Raw genomic sequence first — 20,347 nt, forward strand, 5'->3', positions numbered from 1 at the left:
ATATATAATAAATTTTTAACTTATTATTAAACAATACAAAAATATGGTATTGTCTTATAATGGCAATCTATTTTTAGAATTTTTACTAATATTAAATAAGAAAGAATTTTACAAGATATGAAATTAAAATATTTTAATCGTGAAATAAATTTGCATATATTTTTACACAAAATGTAACATGACATTTAAATATCAGCTTAAGTTTTATATTTATATATATTTATATATAAATATAATATATTTATATATAAATAAGTTTCAAATTAATAAGATAGAAAGATTTTGTTTTGATTTTCAAGTATTTTTACATGTATTTTGTTTATTTTAGATATATTTTAAATATTATTTTAAAGTAAATTATATTATTTGATGTAATAATGTATTTAAGAACAATGATAAATACTATAATGATTATTTCGTACAATATTAAATATGTCAGTTATCATCATTAATTAAAAGCATTAGAAGTTTTTTTAATGTTATTAACATACAGAATTATAAAGTGAAATATTTTACTAAAAAATAATGATAATCATAAAAAATAATAAAATTAAACTGAAAATTAGATTGTAATAAATATAAAATAATATTGATTTCTATTTGCTGTTAGCTGATTCTGATTAAATATCAGTCTTGTAAATAGCATATGTAAAAATCTTTTTTATAATATATATGAATATATAGAATTTATGAAATTCAGCTTGAAAAGCTAATGAAAATTTATGAAGCCTAGGCACTATCAGTTTAATTAATTAATTATATTTAAATATTATATATATTGCATATATCATATATCATTATGACTTTCTGATATTATAATCCGCATTGATTAATTTGCTGTTGTATTTTGTTACATAGAAGCTGAAAAATTTATAAAAAAAATATTACTTATTTTTTTAAATAATTAAAAGATTATATTTTTTAAATATAAAAATATGTACTAATTTTTCAATTACGTGACTTACTTGTCTTATATTATAATCAGGTATTAAAATTATTTTTGATTGATCTGCATTACCAAATAAGCCTAATTTTTTTTTTTTACTAGTATCTTTAATAAATATCTGAACACCTTTATCCACTAATTTCGGTAATTCGCTTATTTCTTGCCACGTGTGAGTCCAATGTACCTGTATGAAAAACAGTAAAATATTTACTTTTTTAAATATTTTATATTTAATTTACAAAAATATAATATTTAAAAAAAATACAGACCCGCCATCCACCGAATAAGTCACTATGCTCTAAATATGCTATTCTCTTATCAGTAAGCAATAATACATCTCTATTAATGTATAAATGATAAAAATAAATATCAGTATTTGAATATTTTCCTTTTTCTAATTCCTATTAAGAAACATTTTCATATTACAATATTTAAATATTAAGAAATATTAGATAAGAAAAAAATATTAAATACTTACAGTTAAAATTTTATGTCCTTCAGCATGCTCTCTAATATATGGTCTAACTAAATTATCAGGTTGTAAAAATCTACATGGCCTTACTTTCTTTACTTCTTCATTCAATTCAGTTGCACTGAAAAATAATTAATATGAATAATTTAAATTATTTTTATACTTGGAAATTATATGATGAATTATTTATATGATTTCATAAATATTATTTTTTATACCGTTTCACTGCATCAAATGAACCACTAGCAAAATCTATAACTCCAGCAGTTGGTCTAGTAACAAGACCAACCATTCCTTTTCCAAATCCTTTAAAGAATCCTTCCACACCTTCTTCTTTGGCACCTGATATGGGTTTCATTACAACACCAGTTACACCATCAAAAACACCCTAAAAATCATATATTCATTTTTCATTACAATTTTTTTTCAATTATACTAATTTCTATTTCTGATTTTCACTTACCATTACCAAACCTTTTCCACTACGAGCAAGACCTTCTTGTAAAGTAGCTGGTTGTATGTTAAGCTGTTCTTGTCGTTTTCTTTGATAATCTTTATCAAATGTTAAAGCAGCTATACCTTTGCCTATGATAAATAATGTAATATTTAAAAAAATATAATAATATTTAGAATAAAATAAGAATTCAATTATAAATATAAAATTATAAAATTATAAAATTATAAAATTTTTTTATATAAAAATTATAAAATTATAATCAAATTATAAATATACTAAAAGTTTTTAATTTACATGTATTTAAATACATGTATAATAAATAAAATTGTATTTCAATTCAATTATAATATAAATAATATGTATTGTAATAATATATGTATATATATACATATATTTATAACCATATATTTCTATTACATATATATAACATACATATATATAATTAATATAAAAATATATATTAATACATATAATTAATAATACACATATATGAGATATTACAAATTATTATACATGTATAATAATATAATATTTTTTATTTTATAATTCATATTAAGAAATTGAAGCTTCGACTTTTTAATAAAAACGTAAAACTTGCGGAAAGATAATTATAATGTTATAGGCAAGCAAAATAATATTACATAAAGAAGAGAAAAAAAAAAACACGCTATTAAGTTTGATTATGCGATTGATTAATGTATATTTCACATACACATGTATTTTAATATACTTTCAAAACTAGAATTTCTAAAACATACCCATAGCTCCAGTTATTTTAGAAACGGCTCCTGCCATTCCTCCAACAGTATGACCTACCATGCTTCTTACACCAAGAATCAAACCCTCTGCAAATTCTCCAGGCCCTTGAATGGCACCATGGAAAGGTTCATAGAATAAATCTTCAATGCCTTTCATGGTACCCACTACAAGACCATATGGATTTCCTATTACATCAAGTCCCAAAACAAGAACATAAGCTTGCTTAATTGCTTGTCCCACATAATGTAATGTTGCTTCATGAATGAGTTGTTTATGAGTCATAAAAATATATTCTCTTTCAAAATATGCTAATCTGTAAAAATAAAAAATATTTATTTATATATGGTTTATACTAATACAGAATTAAAATTTTATTAATACAAATTTAATTTTGAATACAATTACTTGAAGACAATATCATGAATATCTGTTAATGTAACTCCTATTCCTTGTAATAATACATTTAATACATGAGGCATTGCAGAAGGCCCGCTATTACCACCAGTCATTGAAAAACTTATATGAATCTGAAAAAATTATAATAATTATAAAAATATAATATCAATAAAATATAATTATGATTAATTTAAATTACAAAAAGAAACCTTTAATGGAGAAAAATGAAGAAGATCGAAGAAATTCTTCTGTTCGGCTGTAGTAATTAATCTGACGTGATACATTAAAGGTTCATCAACAAGTTTTACATCTAATTTGAATAGTTTGTTCTAAATTACAAAAAGACAATTATTATAATATTTTAGAATTTTATATATTATTCATATTATCTATTAATAAAACTCACTTCTTCTACATCATTCATTTCATTTGTTTCAAGTAATCCCATAATCGCATTAATAAATACAATATCTACTTTCACATGAAATTCTTGTATAAGAACTTTAAAATATCGGAATTGCTGTACATTACTGTGTACAAGTAATCGTTTAATCATACTAAGTTCAGCAAATGGTTTCATTTCAACTGTTAAAAAATAATTTAACATGTATTCATACATACATATATATTTATATCTTATATATTCATTTATACTTTTAGAAAGACTAGATTCTAAATTAAAATAAAAAATAAAAGTGATATATAAAAATATTAATTAATTTTTATGATTATAAGGAATTTAAATTCACATTAGATTAAATGAGGTGTCGATATGATGGAGATTGATCGAAAATTGTCTTAATCTATTTGCATTTTGTTTTATTAAATGCAAATTTGAATTGCTTATAATTTACTAAGTAAATTTTAATCGATAATTTTTGCATCTGTTTTAATCTCTAGAATTGAGATATATATAAAAATATATTTTATCATGAATATATTAATATTCTCTTATATCTTTATATATGTATATGTATAATTATATATATATATATATATACATAATTTATATATTTTCATTTATATTTTCATTTTTTATGAATGATTAAATATAAAAATTTACCAGCATTCGTAACACTCTTTGGAGGTGGAACTGGAGCCAATATAACTGGGAAAATACAATCTGCAAGTTGATTATCAATTTGCAGTCTATTAATTTTTGCATGTAACTGCACTTGATGTACTGAAGTACGGTATTGCAACCATAAACCAGTTTGGAAAGTTCTTCGTAGATAACGACGATTTGGTTTCAACATTTCCATATTTAAATAATCAACCTGAAAGTGAAATTAATTTGAGAATAGAAAATAAAAAAATATACGTATTATAAAATTAAAAATAAAATTATTATTTCTATTACTTCTAATTTTGGTTCAAGTATCACTTTTTGCATCGGATCTTTTCCTATTTGTAATTCGCGCATATATTTTTGATAGCCTTCTTCTATAAGATTTACTTCCCTTGTGCTAAGACTACGCCATCGATGATTAATAGATTTACGGATTTCCCATATAATTCCAGAACTAAAAGATAATAATAATAAAAAACATGACAATAAATTGTTATAAAAATATAAATTATCACAAATATTTATATTAATAATGTACCTAGCAATACACATATATAATAATTCAGATCTTGTGATATTATTAACAAGTGAAAGACCAATTCCGTGAATATTTATTGATACTTCCTGTTCTATAACTTCAAAATCATCAGATAGTTGACAATCTTCGGCAATTTTCATATTTGATGTAAATAATAATACTCGTTGTGTACCATCTAAAAATGATACATAAAATATTTGTTCTTCCAAATCTGGCAAATGAAAAATTCCTAATGTATCCTAAAAAATGGATTTTTTAACATTATTAAATTAGAAAAAAATTAATAAATTTAATTAAATACTAGATATTTACTTTTCGAAGAGTTTCTTCAATTTCTTTTTTATTTCCATCTTCCCAAATCAATTTTCGCGGTCCTGCAGGATTTTCCCAAGTATAAAACATTTTATTATATGTTTGTATAGATCTGTGAAATAATTTATATTATAACATTAATAACAATAATTTTTTTAAATAATTGATTGTACCTGATATTTAGTGAACCTTTTTCCCAGAAATTGATAGTATGTGGAGTATGATTAATAATTAAAGCTGGAGCATTTCCATGATTATAAACAGATAAGGAAATGTAAATTCCGCCTTCGCTTATTTGTATATCTACATTGATTCCTCCATACTGTAAACAATAAAAATTACAAACAATAGAAATATATAAATTATTTATTAAAAAAAAGTAAAATTATCAAACCTTATTATTTAATTTCAATAAAGTTGTGTGACTTTCTGTATAAATAAATGATACAGTTTTTTCGAGGTCACCTGCAATTCTAGCCTTTAAAAGTTTTTGCTCATGATCAGAACGAGGCCAAAAAGCTGTACATTCTCTAGGAGGAACCTATAAATAATAATAATAAATAATAATAAAATAAATAATAAAAAATTATATTTAGGTAAAATATATCATATAAAATATAATTAACATTAAAATATAATTAATAATAATTTATTACCTTAATCATAGGATCAGCTGGTCTATTACCTTCTTGACATTCAATAAGATAATCAGAATTATTTATCAATACATAATATGGTGTAAATGTAATCTGTTTTGTTAAAGAATTATAAGTTAACTGATTATGAACTCCAATCTGTAATTTATAAAAAAATATTAATATAAAATGAGTAAATAATGAAATTATAAGAAAAATGGAAAATAATACGGACTTGGTATGTTAGACCATTATATTTACAAATAACTACTCCATCACTTCCTGCAACATCTATAGGAAATTTATCAGACCATTCACCATCTTCCACTCTAATCATTGCCTTCTTTTTACCAAAGAATACTTTAGAGCGAAATGAGAACAATATTGGTCCCTTAAAATTCTCTGGATGATATAATACATTTAGATAATCTTCTCCACTCTGAAAATATATGTATGATTAAATTTCTGTGTCAACATTAATATTATATTTCAATAATCTAAATACATTGTGCACAAAAAATGCAATTAATTGCATTTTTCAATATATTTATGTTATTATGTCAGATTACATCATTATGTGACAAATTACAATAAACTATTTTAATTACAATCAGTAATTTTATTTTATAATTTTGTTTATTTATTATAATAAACAAAATCTAAATTTTTACATTTTACGATTTTCTCTTCATATTATAAGTTCTTTTGATAAATTTATAAAAATTCATTGAATTAATGTACAAATAATTAATTTTCTATGATATCAAATTGTTATGTTATTTCTATAAATATTATTTAATTTCATATCAATCACTACTTTCTACACATTTAGTAACAAATATACATATATATATAAGCAATAATATCTTATTTATAGCATGAAAAAGTATGCGTAATGTTGCAAAATTACAATAATGCCACAAAAAGCCAACTAATAAAAAGAATTAAACATGAATGGAGCTGAATATATTTTTTTGGTTAATTTTTTGAAGTGTATATGCCATTCATTATTAATGAGTAATTATATTTTTTAGTAGAAAAAGAAAAATTAGCAATATGCTGTTAAAAAAAGCATTGATAATAATATGTAGAAAAATATAAAAGATTTAATATATAGACACAGATACAGTTAGTTAAATAAAATAATGCACATTTTTTTTTTTTATAATTCTTTCACAATTTGCAAAATTAAATCATTATCAATATAAAATAAAATCAATATATCACCGAACGTGCTTTCTTCATCCTGTATTCTATACGTGGTTGATGAGTTTTCACACAAACCAAATTCTGAAAGATATCTTCTTATATATTTTCATTTCGTTAACAAAGAAATTAGCTTTTTTTTTTTAGATTATATATGAAATAATTTTTTAATATTTATATCCATAAGAGTTATGTATATAAATAAAAGTTTAAATTGAAAAGCTATTTTTAAAATTTTGCACATGCTAATATTTCATTACATTAAATAAATATAATTAATTTAAATAAAACAAAAAAATTAAGAAATTCCAACTGAATTTAAGAATACTTTTGTTAACATAATTCTGAAATTTTGAAATAAATTTTATACATCGAGAAATACAGCCACCATTACATGATAAAAATTATATAATTAATATTATGTCCAAAGCATGAAAAATACTGTAACATGAAATCACTACCTTGATTGGACTTGAGTGTTCTTTGCCACCCTTACTTGATTTCTGTAAAATAATGTATGAATAAGATATGATCACAGAAGATTAAAAATTTGCAACATTATACTACTTCCAGCATGTGTAATCTAACATAGCAATTACAAATGGCACAAAATATAAATCAAGCATTATATAGAAATTAGTTACATGCTTAATACAACAAAAAATCATTTGTAATATATTAAAATACTTTGTTATAATACTATAGAATTAACAGTTTTATTTAATTTTAGAAGATTTTATTTCAGATAAAAAATTTTTAAAATAAAAAATATATCATAAATTTATAATTAATCAAATCTATTCTTTAAATAATAAGTAATAATATAATTTATTAAAAAATTTATTTTCATCAAAAAAATAAAAATGCCAAAATAAAATATAAGCAATATTTATAAATATAAATAAATAAATAACTAAATAAAATTATTTATTAGATAATTTTTAAAAATGAAATTATGTTGATGAAACTTACACGATAAGACAACATTAAGCCTGTTTTATTCAACATCCAAAATGGACAATATAATGCCATAATAATAGAACCATGATCATATGATGTATGCATTCCTAAATCCATTATAACTTTTTGTGCACTATCAAAAGATTCAAAAGACCAAACAGAAAATTCTGGTGGATTCGCTAATATTTCGCCTTTACATGACCAATCTTTTTCTAAATAATTCGGTAGCTGTAATTATATAATTATAATTAAGTAATTATTAAAATGTAAATACGAGAATCATGAAATTTACTTACTTTTATGATTATACAAGATTTCCCAGGATCAATCGTAGGAATTTGATAAGATGTACCAGCTTCTAAAAGTTTCTCTTGTACAGATCCAGGTAAATTTATAATAATATTGATAGGTAGAAAATTCTTCAAATATATAGATGGGTATAAATGAACATTATAAATGGTACTTGCCATAGTATATCGAGAAGTATTTTCAAAGTAAACTTGTTCTATTTCACCAACAACCTGTAAATATTATAATGTATTATTAAAATATATAAATATATAAATTTACATGTAGAAATTATTTTTCTACTCTGTTATTCTACCATTCTTCATACTATTGTCTAAATAATAAACAACACTTTCAATATTTAAGCATAAAAATACGTTCTATAACACGAATAAAACATAAAAAAACGTGCAATGAACATATTGTATCAAATGCTAATATAAATTTTTATTATTTGAACTATTGAACATATAAGTATTTGAACATTTTATGCAGAATAAAAAAATTTTATTATTAAAATAAATAAAATAATAAATGCTAAAATAATAAAATAAATACTACGAATAAATAAAAAATACTCCTATAAAATAAATCAATTACTTTCTTTTCTAATTTAAATGAAATCTAATTAAAAATGAAAATTGTCAAGATTATTAAAAAGAACTTAACTTAATATAAAAATTGCTTGCTTTCCTTTTTATATTGTATTTTATATTGTAATTATATTAATATAACATAATTAATAATTGTAACTAAAACCATGCCAATAATCATTTTCAGTCAAACATATAGAGGATCTGTATCATAATAACCAACTCATCCTATTGTATTACAATACATTCACATAAAATTATTAACTATCTAATATCGATTGTACAAATATTTATTTAGTTGATATTCAATGTATACTAAATAGTAACTGGTTCTCAAACTAATTTAGAAGAAAACGATAATACCTGAATAGGTGTTTCCAGATATTTTTTGTGCTCTGAGGATAAATTTTTCAAGCAAAGATGCTTGATGCAATCAATGAAACGAGAGAATACGGATCGCCAGTTAATAGCATTCAATAATAAGCCAATAGTGTTGTTATTATATAAAATACTACCAACCACAATCATCACGAAAAACATCTAAAAGTAAAAACTGCTGCTTATAAAAGCATGTATATAATGTAATTTTTAACAAAATTTTGTTTGATTACAGCACAAGAAAAAAAAAAGATAATTAAATATACTGTTTCATTGTATCTCTATTAAACATAATCGAAAACATCGTGAATAATAATTGCACGTACTACGTAGTGTAAAATCTCGAAAAATAAAAATAAAATATAAAAATTTTCTAAGTGTATACAAATAAATGAATATATTTAATTTTGTTACCTTTATATAAAATGGTTCTACAATTTCTTGTCTTATTCTAGCTTCGCATTTCAAGAGTTTTGTCATACTGATTGTTTTTTGTAGATCTTTCCAAATAAATTGTTCTGAAACCATATATCTAAAAAAAAAGATTAAATTTATAAAAAAGTATAAAAAAGTATAAAAAATATAAAAATTTGTATAAAAATATATTATACCCTTCAATACTAAAAAATAACCCATGAACATTTGTTGGAGTATATACAGCATCTAGTGGAAGATTTAATTTACTATCTGGAGCAACTGTTCCTACACATTCAACTTCATTTCCACGTTTAGTCATGTAATACACAGATATCGGTTGATTAAAATGATTGTGCACCTAAAATATATACATCTATAAAACAATTATTTACAATTATTAAAGCTAAAAAAAAAGACATATATATATTACCTGTAGAATACTTCGAAGAGTAACAATAGTACTTCCTTCGTCAACTACAACGTCGGAAACAATACCCCATTCTTCAGAACTATCCTTTCGATATCTCAATGAAAAGAATCTTTTGTCAGCTCTTAAAATGGGTATTGCTAAGATTCCATGAATTTCTTTAAACTTCAAGAAATATTAATAGCTCAATATTATTTTAATTATATGGAAAATAAAAATTCATAAATTTACATAATATATTTTTAATATATTACCGAAATAATAAATTTATCATCATTTCTTTCTTGAATTGTTTCACTTTTCAATTGTTCAAGCAATGGTATTATAGTTTTCATAGTTTTTGGAACTAATTCTACTGATGCACCAGATTCAAGAATCACTTCCATATATGAATCAGTATTATTGCTTGTAAATTTTAATCCATCTTTGAAAACCTGAAATTATATATTTATAAATATTTTTTATCCTATAATATTATTTTTAAAATTAAAAATATAAAAAATTTAATAATAATAAACCTTAAAGTGACTACGCTCTAAATCTAAAATCATCGCTAAACCAGTTTCATTCTTCAATACATATGGCGCCACGCTTTTTGTCATTACTTTTCCAGTAACTTCCATGGCAGATGAAAATGCATTACCAAGTTGGTTTAGTACATTGAGACACGTTTTCGTTAAAGTTATTTCCAAATTTTCCTATTATAAAATATTATAAGATTTTATGTAAAATACATAATTAAAAAATAAAAAATATTAATATTTTATTAACTTACAGTTGATAAAATATCAATAGACATTTTAGGAGTTTGATGAAATTCTTCTGTTTCACTATCTGATGTAGGGCTAATTGCATTTATACTTCTAGAATTCGCTGATATATCATTAAACTGAATCTATAAAACGAAAATAAATAAAATATAAATAAAAACAATGAAAATATTAGAAAAAATATAATAACATTTTAATCATCAAAAATTGAAATATATTACTTTAACTTTTAGTTCCCATGGTGTTGAAACTCGCTTTTCATTTTTGATCCTCTCTATTGGTTCAATTAATGGTTCCCATAATGCTAACTGACTATTATAATATGCCATAATTACCGACATTGTATATTCTATACTCATCTAAAAGTAAGCAATTTTTTAATGAATAGTAAAAGAAAAATCATTATTAAAATCAATATATCTTACAGTTTTCGTGCTCCAATCATAAATATTACTTTGAAAACTGATATGAAGTAAAAGCATTGGTAATGTTTTATTCCCAACACCTGCTTCCAATGTGAATAGAATTGTCGGTGCAGAGATTATTGCTAATTGTGGTTTATAAATAATATCCTCATCATCAGAATATGTAAAATCTTCTATAGCTTCTATTCCTACTTCTAAAAAATAAAAAATATTATATTAAATAAATAATGTATATATTTTACAATATAACATATATAGTTAATATTATATGTATATATAGTTAATATTATATTAAATGTATATATTTATATATGTATATTTTACCTGTTTTTAAAAACCAAAAATCACTCTCTTCAAATGGTGTTACAATCCACAATCCTTCATAATTCTGCTCAGTAATAACAATTTCCTGATCTTTTATTTCCGTTTTTGTAACAGTATGAATTACTTTATTCAATATTTCTATAACACCTATAAATGACGAATTTAATTAGTAATTTTATTAAACATTGTATGTTAATATTTTATCGAATTACCTGGCGAAACTGATAAATGAATATCTGTACAACAAATATCGACATGAAGTCCTTTTCCATCTGGTGTAGAACCTGCTATACTTATACTACATGGTCTTAAGACCTTTATAATTAAGATATTTTTTTTATAATTATAAATTAATACTATACATAAATAATAGAATATAAAATATAAACGAAAATTTTTACCTGATATATCCAATCACTTCTTCTTACAGGATTATATATACCAGCTAAAATCGACAAATCTTTTATGGTGCCAGTTATTACTTGATGTTCATCCATCAAACGTACTTTTAACAATAATTCAGTCTATATAAAATAAAATATTTAGATAAAAGAAATAATATATAACATATATTATAATAAAAAAAAGAAAAAATAGAGAGTAAATATTACATTTAGTATTATGCAATTAGAATTTATATCATCCATGTCTTCCAATAATATAATATCAGGCTTTTCGATATGTATATTAATTGTAAACATTCTTTTAGTTGGTGATACAATTTGTTTTTTTTTAACTATTGGTTCGCTATAGCTTTTTACATGTTGAGTTACTGGTTTATTTGATGAATTATCAATCGCGAAAAAATCTTTTATTTTCATTAAATAATCAAGTGATACAATTATACTAAATGAAAATACTCGAATATCAACTGAAAACAAAATTTAATTAAAATAAAGCTTAGTAAACGAAATAATTTATATATAAAAATATTTAATAAAGATATATTAAATAAAAAATAAAGATATATTTTTTATCAATCAAGAAATATATGTTTTTAACTTACCAAATGTATCATTTGAACTTTGTCTAATAGTCATATCTAACATACTACGAACAGGTTTTGATTCTTCTTCTATATTATTCATGGAAGATACCGTTGTTATTCGCTCCATAATTCTAATAAATGAACCTTGTCTACTTTGACGAATGTCATCTAAAGTACAATTCATAAGAAGAATCGAAGTTGCCATTAATCCATCGGCAAATATTCGACCTTTCAATGCAAAATGCGTTAAACAAAATTTAGCTAAGCCATTTTCTGGCAAATGAAGTAGAGAATTTTGTGATTGCAACTACAATTTAATTAGATAATTTATAATATATATATACATATATATATATATGCAATAATATCAAAAAATGGTTTCGAAATAATTATTGAAATTACCGTTTTTGAACCTCCCGTAAATAAAGTAATTACAAGACTATCCATAACAAATTCAAATTTAATTGTTGTGTGTATATGTACTTGTTCTTGTAAATCTGTATCTTCTGAATCTTCTGCAATAGTTACAAACTTATCTGTTCAAAAAAACAAAATTACTTTATAATTATTTTGTTCATTAATTAATTATAAATAAAACAAATTATTCATATCTACCAGGTCGATGATGTAAAACTTCTATTTCAACTTTTTTTTTATTAACACTTGCTATAAATTTTTTATCTTCAACAGTTTCGCCTAAATTTTTTTCTAATACTTTCATTGCTGTTGCATAATCTTCTTTACTTATCAATATATTAATTTTATTTAATCTACCAGACATATCAATATCTGGTATAGAGGTAAACCAAGCAGTGGATAAATTACGTTTAATGAGTAATGTAAAACTAACTGGTTCTAATAGCAATATTTCATTTTGAACTAAAAATTTTTCTATATTCAATCTCACCCTATTATAAAAATAATATATAACTAAATATTTGCGATTATCAAAATTAATAATTGTTGTTATATTTTGTAAATAATTAATCTTACCGAGATAACTTAAAATTTTGTAATTCAATTCTCATTTCATCAATAATAGGAAAATCTCCAATTTCATTTGTAGTTTCTAACTTCTTAAAAATATTACATATAGTAAGATTACCCATATCTAATGTTAAACAATGGTCACTTGTCGAATGCATTGGTACATATATAACTGGAGCCTATTATTATATAATTTAAAAAATTTAATATTTAATTATAATATTTCAAATTTTTATACATACCTTAATTTTTATTGCAAGTCCAATACGTGCTGCGCTTTTTCTAGCATCTTTAATGTTTATCTTCGCGGCTTCTGCAGCTGCTGCTGATGCTTCTTTTATAGCTTGTTGAGCTGCTTGAAAATTATTTAAAAAGTTCTAAAAGATTAAATATACTTTAATTATTTAAATATTTATTAATTATTTAAATTAAAATATCTTAATTATTATATATAAAGATTTTGTTTACCATTATACTGGTAACAAACATATTCAAGAAAACAATACGATAACAACCCATAACAACTGTAATGGACATATTATTTTTATCAATTTCTGATGGTTCAACATTGTAAATTATAGCCTGAATTTGTAAAGATTCGGTATCTTCTGTTACAGATACAATCTATATAATTAATTATATTAATTAATATTCTAATAAACTATATTAATTTCATACCAAGTATATAGAAAAATTGACTTACATTTCTATAAGCTGATGCCACATTAAGATCTTTAATATTAATAGAAGATAAATTAACATTTGCTTGTGAATGTGAAGATTTCATTATATATCCGGCGCTGATACCATCGATATAAAATGCAGTAATTTCTCTACAATCGCTAGTTATCTTCATACAGATAGTTCCAACTTTTGCTTGTATTTTTAAATCTATATGCTCAATGACTGTTTTTCTACGACCTAAATCCGTATGTATATAATTATAAATTATAATTCAAATTTTAAAAATAGAGAAATATAATAGAAATGTTCTTACGCATCATTGATTTAAGTCTTTGCTTGTGAATTTGTTCTCTCAAAAATGTAGTAGTTTCTTCTTGAATGGAAACCAAATGAGTAAGTCGTGGACGCATATAAGGTTCTTTTTCAAGTTTACTATTTGCTATAGCATTCATTTGATCCTACAATTTAAATACAAAAGAATAAAATTTAAATTTCTCTATATACTGAATTTAAATTAAGTTAAATTGAGAATTAAACCTGAATATATGATATAAATTGAAGAAGATTTATTAGAGCTTCTTGATGCAACCAAATGTCTAATGTTGTAAATTCTAATTTTAATAATTGAAGAACAGATCCATGTTTTGTTTTAAATTCTGGAGATCGCTTATTTACCTTAAAAATAAATATGTTAATTTATATTTTATTTATATTTTACGAATAATTTATTTCTTGATAAATTAAAAAAATTATTTACTCACATTTATATATTGCACTGTTATCAAATATTCATTTCTACCAGAAAGCATAGGAGTGTTTACCATAAATATTTCTCTTTGATTGTAATGTTGTTTTATTTGAATTCCACCTAATCTTAATAATATTTCCTTATCATAAGTTCGTTGTAACATTTCGGCTTCTAATTGTAATACTTCAAATTTCATAAACGGTATTATTTCATTGCCTTTTTGAGATGAAACTTGTATTGCAAATTCTATAGTAAATAATGCAATTATTAATTAAGTATTTAATTATTTATTAAACATTATGTTACCTTTCATTTCAAATCTCATTTCCATATCAATTGTTTGTTTAATTGGAGTCACAACAGAATCTTCTATTTTTTTTTTTTCAGCAATAGTCGTAGTTAAATCTTTTAGCAAAGATAATTGTGAAACAGATTTACTCTAAAAAAATATTTTATAATTAAAATATAGTATTTAATAAAATAATATTTAATAAATGTAAATATAAAAATTATATTTATAATTTTTAATACAAAATATACCAAAGATAATTTGTAAAGTTCTATTGGTTCTTCTTCTTTTGGAAATGGTATGCTCTGAGCAATAGAAAGAGCTTGTAATAAACGAATATCTAAAAAAAAATTAAAAAAGATTTAAAAAAATTAAAAAAGATTATATTTATATTGTTATTAAAATATTAATAATTTAAAAATATTTTGTTCTGAAAGATACCTGTTATATTAATAACAACCGATGGTAATTGTCCTATCAGCCTAAATTTTGGAAGTAAAGGATCATCTGTTACTAAACATTTGTGAAATTGAATTTCAAGTGTTGTTGGAAGTAATAATGTCATAGAATCATCTATGTTTGATAAAACTGTGCGCCACTCTTCACCCGGCAATGAAACTAATATCTATATAATATTATATAATTTTTATACCAAATTTTTATACTTATACATTTTATATTTAAAATATTGAAAGTACATACTTGAAAATCAACTATCTTTAAAACAAATTTGTCATAACTATGTTCTCTAAGATGCAATAACACATCTTCTTCAGATTTACCCATACTAATTAATTGTTTAACAGTTACATGTGTCTTAACATCTTTTGGTTTTTCTAGAGAATGTATTTGTAAACTACCAAGATCAATAATTAACAATGATTTTGTGCTATTATATCTTCCATCATGTGGTATGATTAATTGAGAAGCTTGCATATTAACCTATTAAATTAATATATAATTAAATTCTATCTTTTATAATGAATATATTATATTATAAAATTAATTTTTACCTGTATATCTAATACCGAATGTTTTTGAATAGCATGTTCTAAACCTAAAGCCGACATTTCTTTTAAACCTTCTAATTGTTCTGCAGCAGCTGCTTGAAGACTAAATGTAGAAAAATTAATTATTGAAGTATTTTGTAAGTAAAGTAAAATTAATGATAAAAATAATACAAAATATAATATTTTTACTTGTACAAAGTTGGTGAATTTTGTACTTTAAATAAGTTAATTAATTCTATTACAGTTTGTGCATCATAAATAATATCTACAGATTTCGATTTTACTATGATACGATCACCACATAATTTATCAAGAGGATTCTTTTCATACGATACAGAAATCAGAACATTATCTGTGCCATGCTGGTGTGAATTGAAAAGTGAAGGAATATAATCATCTTGTTTTGTTCCTAATAATTTCATCTCATTAATTGATGCTGTAACTCTATAAAAAATTAAATATTACAATGTTAAAATTTTAAAATTAAAATTTTTATAATAAAAATAAAACATACATACAAAATGGCATTAGCAGATGGTCTTGATTTGAAGCAAGCTTCAACACTATGTAATTGAAGATCCATAATACAAGGATACTCTTTATCTGTATCTAAAATTATAATTTGTAACTCGTATAAAAGAAATCGCGTATCTATCATTTCATATGTTTCAGGATAATGAACTGGCACACCATTTTCTTGATAATCAATTGCTCGATACAATTTTTCTTTCTCTTGTGGTGTCATTGCTTCTTCAAATTTTCGCACTAAAATAACACATTTATAAGAATAAAAAAATTAATTATATTATAATTAATTATAATATAATATAATATATAAATTATATTATATTATAAATATTTTAAAATATATAACAGAATTTAAATTATTACTTATAGCAGCTGCAGAATTTAACTCTTCTGTTTCCTCTATCTGTGTATTGGACCACAAAAAACCAAACCAACCACGTTTTGCTTTTAAAGTTTTTTCTTTTTCCACTAGTTTTTCTACCTATAGAGTACAAATTAAAAATTTATTAATTAATTAAAATATAGAATATATATTTTTATCAATTAAAAATTTTCATCAACTAACTTCCATTTCAATCTTTTGCCTAATAATGACTAAATTAAAAATATCTAATTTCTTTTCACATTCAGTAAGAAGTTCTTCTATTTCCTGTGGAATTTTCTTGGTTGTCAATTTCATTTTATATGCTTCAGCGTAAGAGCGACACATATCTCGATGTTTTTTCATATGATTCCAATCCCAATTTCTACGTTTTCTACGTACTGTTTCTTCTAAGACACAAATATATGCAAATTTCCACCTAAAAATAATTTATTATATAAGTTATAATATAAATTATTATATAATATATACTTATTATATAACTTAATATATAAAGTTATTTTTCAAAAAATTAATAATTTATTACCATTGTTTATAATATCCTCTATATGATGTTAAATTTGGTCTATACTTTCTATATGGTGCAGCTTTTTGAGCTTGATCTAAACCTTCTCCTAACTGAACAAGAGTATGATATTGTTTTTTTGCTAATCCTACTCTCAATTTTTGCATTTCCATGTCTAACCACACTTTAGGAATTTTATAATTACTTCCATCTGTTTCTGGCTTTGGATTTAATTTTAATTTTGCATTGACATTTATTGGACCCAATACTAAATAATTATAAAAAATTTTTAATTTATAAAATTTAAATAAAGGAATTAATAAATATAATACTAATTAGTTTTGTATTGTTTTAAATTATATTTTCTTACAGTATTGATAACCAGGTGGATTATAATCTATAGTTGCAATTCCACTATAAAATAGGTCTGAATATTTTGATTGTACATGACTAAATTGTTCTATAGTTGTATTAAGATATACTGCTAAACCATCTAGTGTGCATAACTAAAAGAAAAATATTTTTTATTTTAAAAAATATTTCTTTTAGTAAGTTTTATAATTTACCTTATAAATTTGTGGAATAGCATACATATCCTTTAAATTATTTATTTCCCAAGTATCAGTACAACTTTCTAAAGTAAATATATTCAATGTAAAACCAACAGAAAAAGGATGATCTTTAAATGAAATATGATCTTCATATCTCACATGTATCTTTTTAATTTCAATATGGATATTCTTAATCATTCGAGCAATGAGTTTTTCAACCATTGAATCATCTAATTTCTCTTGTGCTAAAAATTTATAAATAAAATAATTGTAATTATTTAAAAGAAAAATTGAAAATCATAAATGTATTTAATGTTAAATCATCAAATATGAAATGTTATTACATTTAATATCTGCTAATTGTTTTTTTTTCTCAACCCTTGCAAGCGCTGCACGTTTTGCTTCAAGCTGCATTTTTTCTTCCTTTTCTGCATCATATGCAATTTGATTTGAGGGTACTATAAGTAAATATAATTCTTCAACTATAGCATCAATCTGTCCATTCCACATATCTTTAAATGGTATCTTTAATATAAGTTTCCCTGAAGAAAGATAGAAATACAAACTATATTAGTTCTGTATTATTAAACAAATATGCATACTTGATCTACAAACCTAATCTTCCATGTTCCAATCTAATAGGTAAATTCAATACATCTAATGCAGTTTCTTTTATTAATAAATCTGTCAATACTACATCTCCTAAAAAGAAAAATGTCTTTCAGAAAAATAGAATATCTTTTATAAAAATAAAGAATATATTTTTATTTAAAAATATATATATATAATATAATAAATAGATAATAAAAATAAAATATCATAAAAGTTTTATATTTCTTATTTATTACTAATTAATAATTTTTAACTATATAAATTTCTACTATAACAATATGAATTATAACATGTATAAAAATAAATTGCAAAATTTGATTTGGTATAAGATTTATAAAAGAAAAAATATAATATTATAATTGTATAAATATATTTTTATTATATTAATAATATTTATATTCATATATAATATAAAAAAATAAAATTTTATGTACATAATGTTTATATATTTGAAATCTTAAAAAATAATTAATATTCAACAAATCCAACAAAAAGTTTTTTTTTCAATAAAATAGCAAAGATAAATTATTTGTTTTAATTTTATTAAAGTAAATTTTATTATGTTTTATATATATAGAATATATATAGAATACATTTTGATGTATGTATATTTTATTCATAATTGTATTATATATATGTTTCATAAACGATAAAGAATTCCTTGAAAAAATTATAATATAAATAGATATGATGTCACATTGATTTACTAATAATATATATATATATATATATATATATGTATTTATAAAATATCAGACTATATATTATCAAATATACATTATTATGTCTATTTTTTTAATTTTCTTGAACATCAATTGTAGTTCAATTAGAAGTATGTTCTTTATAATTGAAATATATTATATATAAAATATATAGTATTTTCAGAACAATTTGTAGTTAAATGCTTACCTCCCCACAAACTCAATTTTAATTGCGTATGATCCAAATTTTGAATATACTCCCCTAATACTTTATTTAAAAGTTCAGCAATGATTGATTCAAATACCATTTTCAATTTTTATTTTGAGAAAATAAAAGATTTAAAAATACACGAAAAAATGAATGACAATGTGAATTTACGATAAATTTTCGTGCATTACATCAACATTAAATAACGAATGATTGACGCATAAAAGTAAAATCGATCGATAAAAAAAATACCGCATAACCTTTAATAATTAATCTCTAAGTAATTCGTATATGCCGCGTAGAAATGGATTCGAATAGCATACAAATAAAAAAAAATAATTTGTAATCTCAATTGCTATAATTATCACTGCAAAACTTATTTATTGCTATTTATTATATTGTCAGACAATTCGAATTTCTGTTAAAATAATACACTGTCACGCACTGAATCTAATTTTTTAAAATTGAAATCTGGTTTATATCGAATTACCAACTAATTTTAAGTTTTTTGTAATTCAGAAGACAACATTGTGTAGAAATGTGACATTATCAATGCCATCTGCAATGTATTTGATTTCACCAACTCTATCTTCATATTCTAGTTACTTGCACTAATAATTAATATTCGATATCTTTACGTCTAGTTAAAAATCTTTATTAATCTTATTACTAAGTTCTAGTTTTAAACATTATGCTTATTTCTTCACTTTATTTAAATGATGGTTAATTATTATTAACATAACAAGATCGTATAAATGTTCTCTCGTTTAATTTGAAATTAA

General features: G+C 22.3%; 1 protein-coding gene across 5 annotated transcripts; it reads right to left on the reverse strand.

Annotated features, from left to right (window-relative positions):
• Nucleotides 1–524: 524 nt before the first annotated feature.
• LOC122711429 (vacuolar protein sorting-associated protein 13) lies at nucleotides 525–20,127 on the reverse strand. Of its 5 annotated transcripts, XM_043930196.1 has the most exons (60): nucleotides 19,566–20,127; nucleotides 18,660–18,746; nucleotides 18,389–18,586; nucleotides 18,060–18,289; nucleotides 17,864–17,999; nucleotides 17,515–17,761; nucleotides 17,172–17,406; nucleotides 16,970–17,087; nucleotides 16,597–16,843; nucleotides 16,268–16,522; nucleotides 16,082–16,181; nucleotides 15,771–16,010; nucleotides 15,510–15,693; nucleotides 15,320–15,408; nucleotides 15,086–15,218; nucleotides 14,793–15,025; nucleotides 14,569–14,706; nucleotides 14,345–14,489; nucleotides 14,051–14,268; nucleotides 13,816–13,971; nucleotides 13,590–13,724; nucleotides 13,354–13,526; nucleotides 12,976–13,268; nucleotides 12,763–12,896; nucleotides 12,379–12,667; nucleotides 11,984–12,243; nucleotides 11,774–11,896; nucleotides 11,585–11,687; nucleotides 11,373–11,519; nucleotides 11,049–11,242; nucleotides 10,845–10,982; nucleotides 10,629–10,748; nucleotides 10,372–10,551; nucleotides 10,108–10,287; nucleotides 9,857–10,018; nucleotides 9,621–9,784; nucleotides 9,424–9,541; nucleotides 8,995–9,171; nucleotides 8,047–8,271; nucleotides 7,763–7,978; nucleotides 7,252–7,293; nucleotides 6,812–6,874; nucleotides 5,820–6,023; nucleotides 5,606–5,743; nucleotides 5,344–5,490; nucleotides 5,123–5,271; nucleotides 4,950–5,061; nucleotides 4,638–4,876; nucleotides 4,391–4,553; nucleotides 4,094–4,307; nucleotides 3,437–3,615; nucleotides 3,240–3,359; nucleotides 3,040–3,161; nucleotides 2,634–2,947; nucleotides 1,882–2,003; nucleotides 1,637–1,806; nucleotides 1,425–1,539; nucleotides 1,216–1,347; nucleotides 966–1,130; nucleotides 525–861 (listed from the first exon to the last, which is right to left on the reverse strand). In XM_043930196.1, exons 1-60 carry the CDS (start codon nucleotides 19,663–19,665, stop codon nucleotides 814–816), a joined length of 9,978 nt encoding a protein of 3,325 aa, XP_043786131.1. In that variant the 5' UTR covers nucleotides 19,666–20,127; the 3' UTR covers nucleotides 525–813. The 5 variants fall into 5 exon arrangements, with proteins under 5 accessions (XP_043786131.1, XP_043786132.1, XP_043786133.1 ...); XM_043930197.1 differs by lacking the exon at nucleotides 6,812–6,874; XM_043930199.1 differs by lacking the exon at nucleotides 8,995–9,171 and having other exon boundaries at nucleotides 526–861.
• Between the last annotated feature and the right edge of the window lie 220 nt (nucleotides 20,128–20,347).

This window comes from Apis laboriosa, unplaced genomic scaffold (genome assembly GCF_014066325.1).
Source record: "Apis laboriosa isolate Shangri-la unplaced genomic scaffold, ASM1406632v1 scaffold170_cov151, whole genome shotgun sequence".
NCBI classification, from domain to species: Eukaryota; Metazoa; Arthropoda; class Insecta; order Hymenoptera; family Apidae; genus Apis; species Apis laboriosa.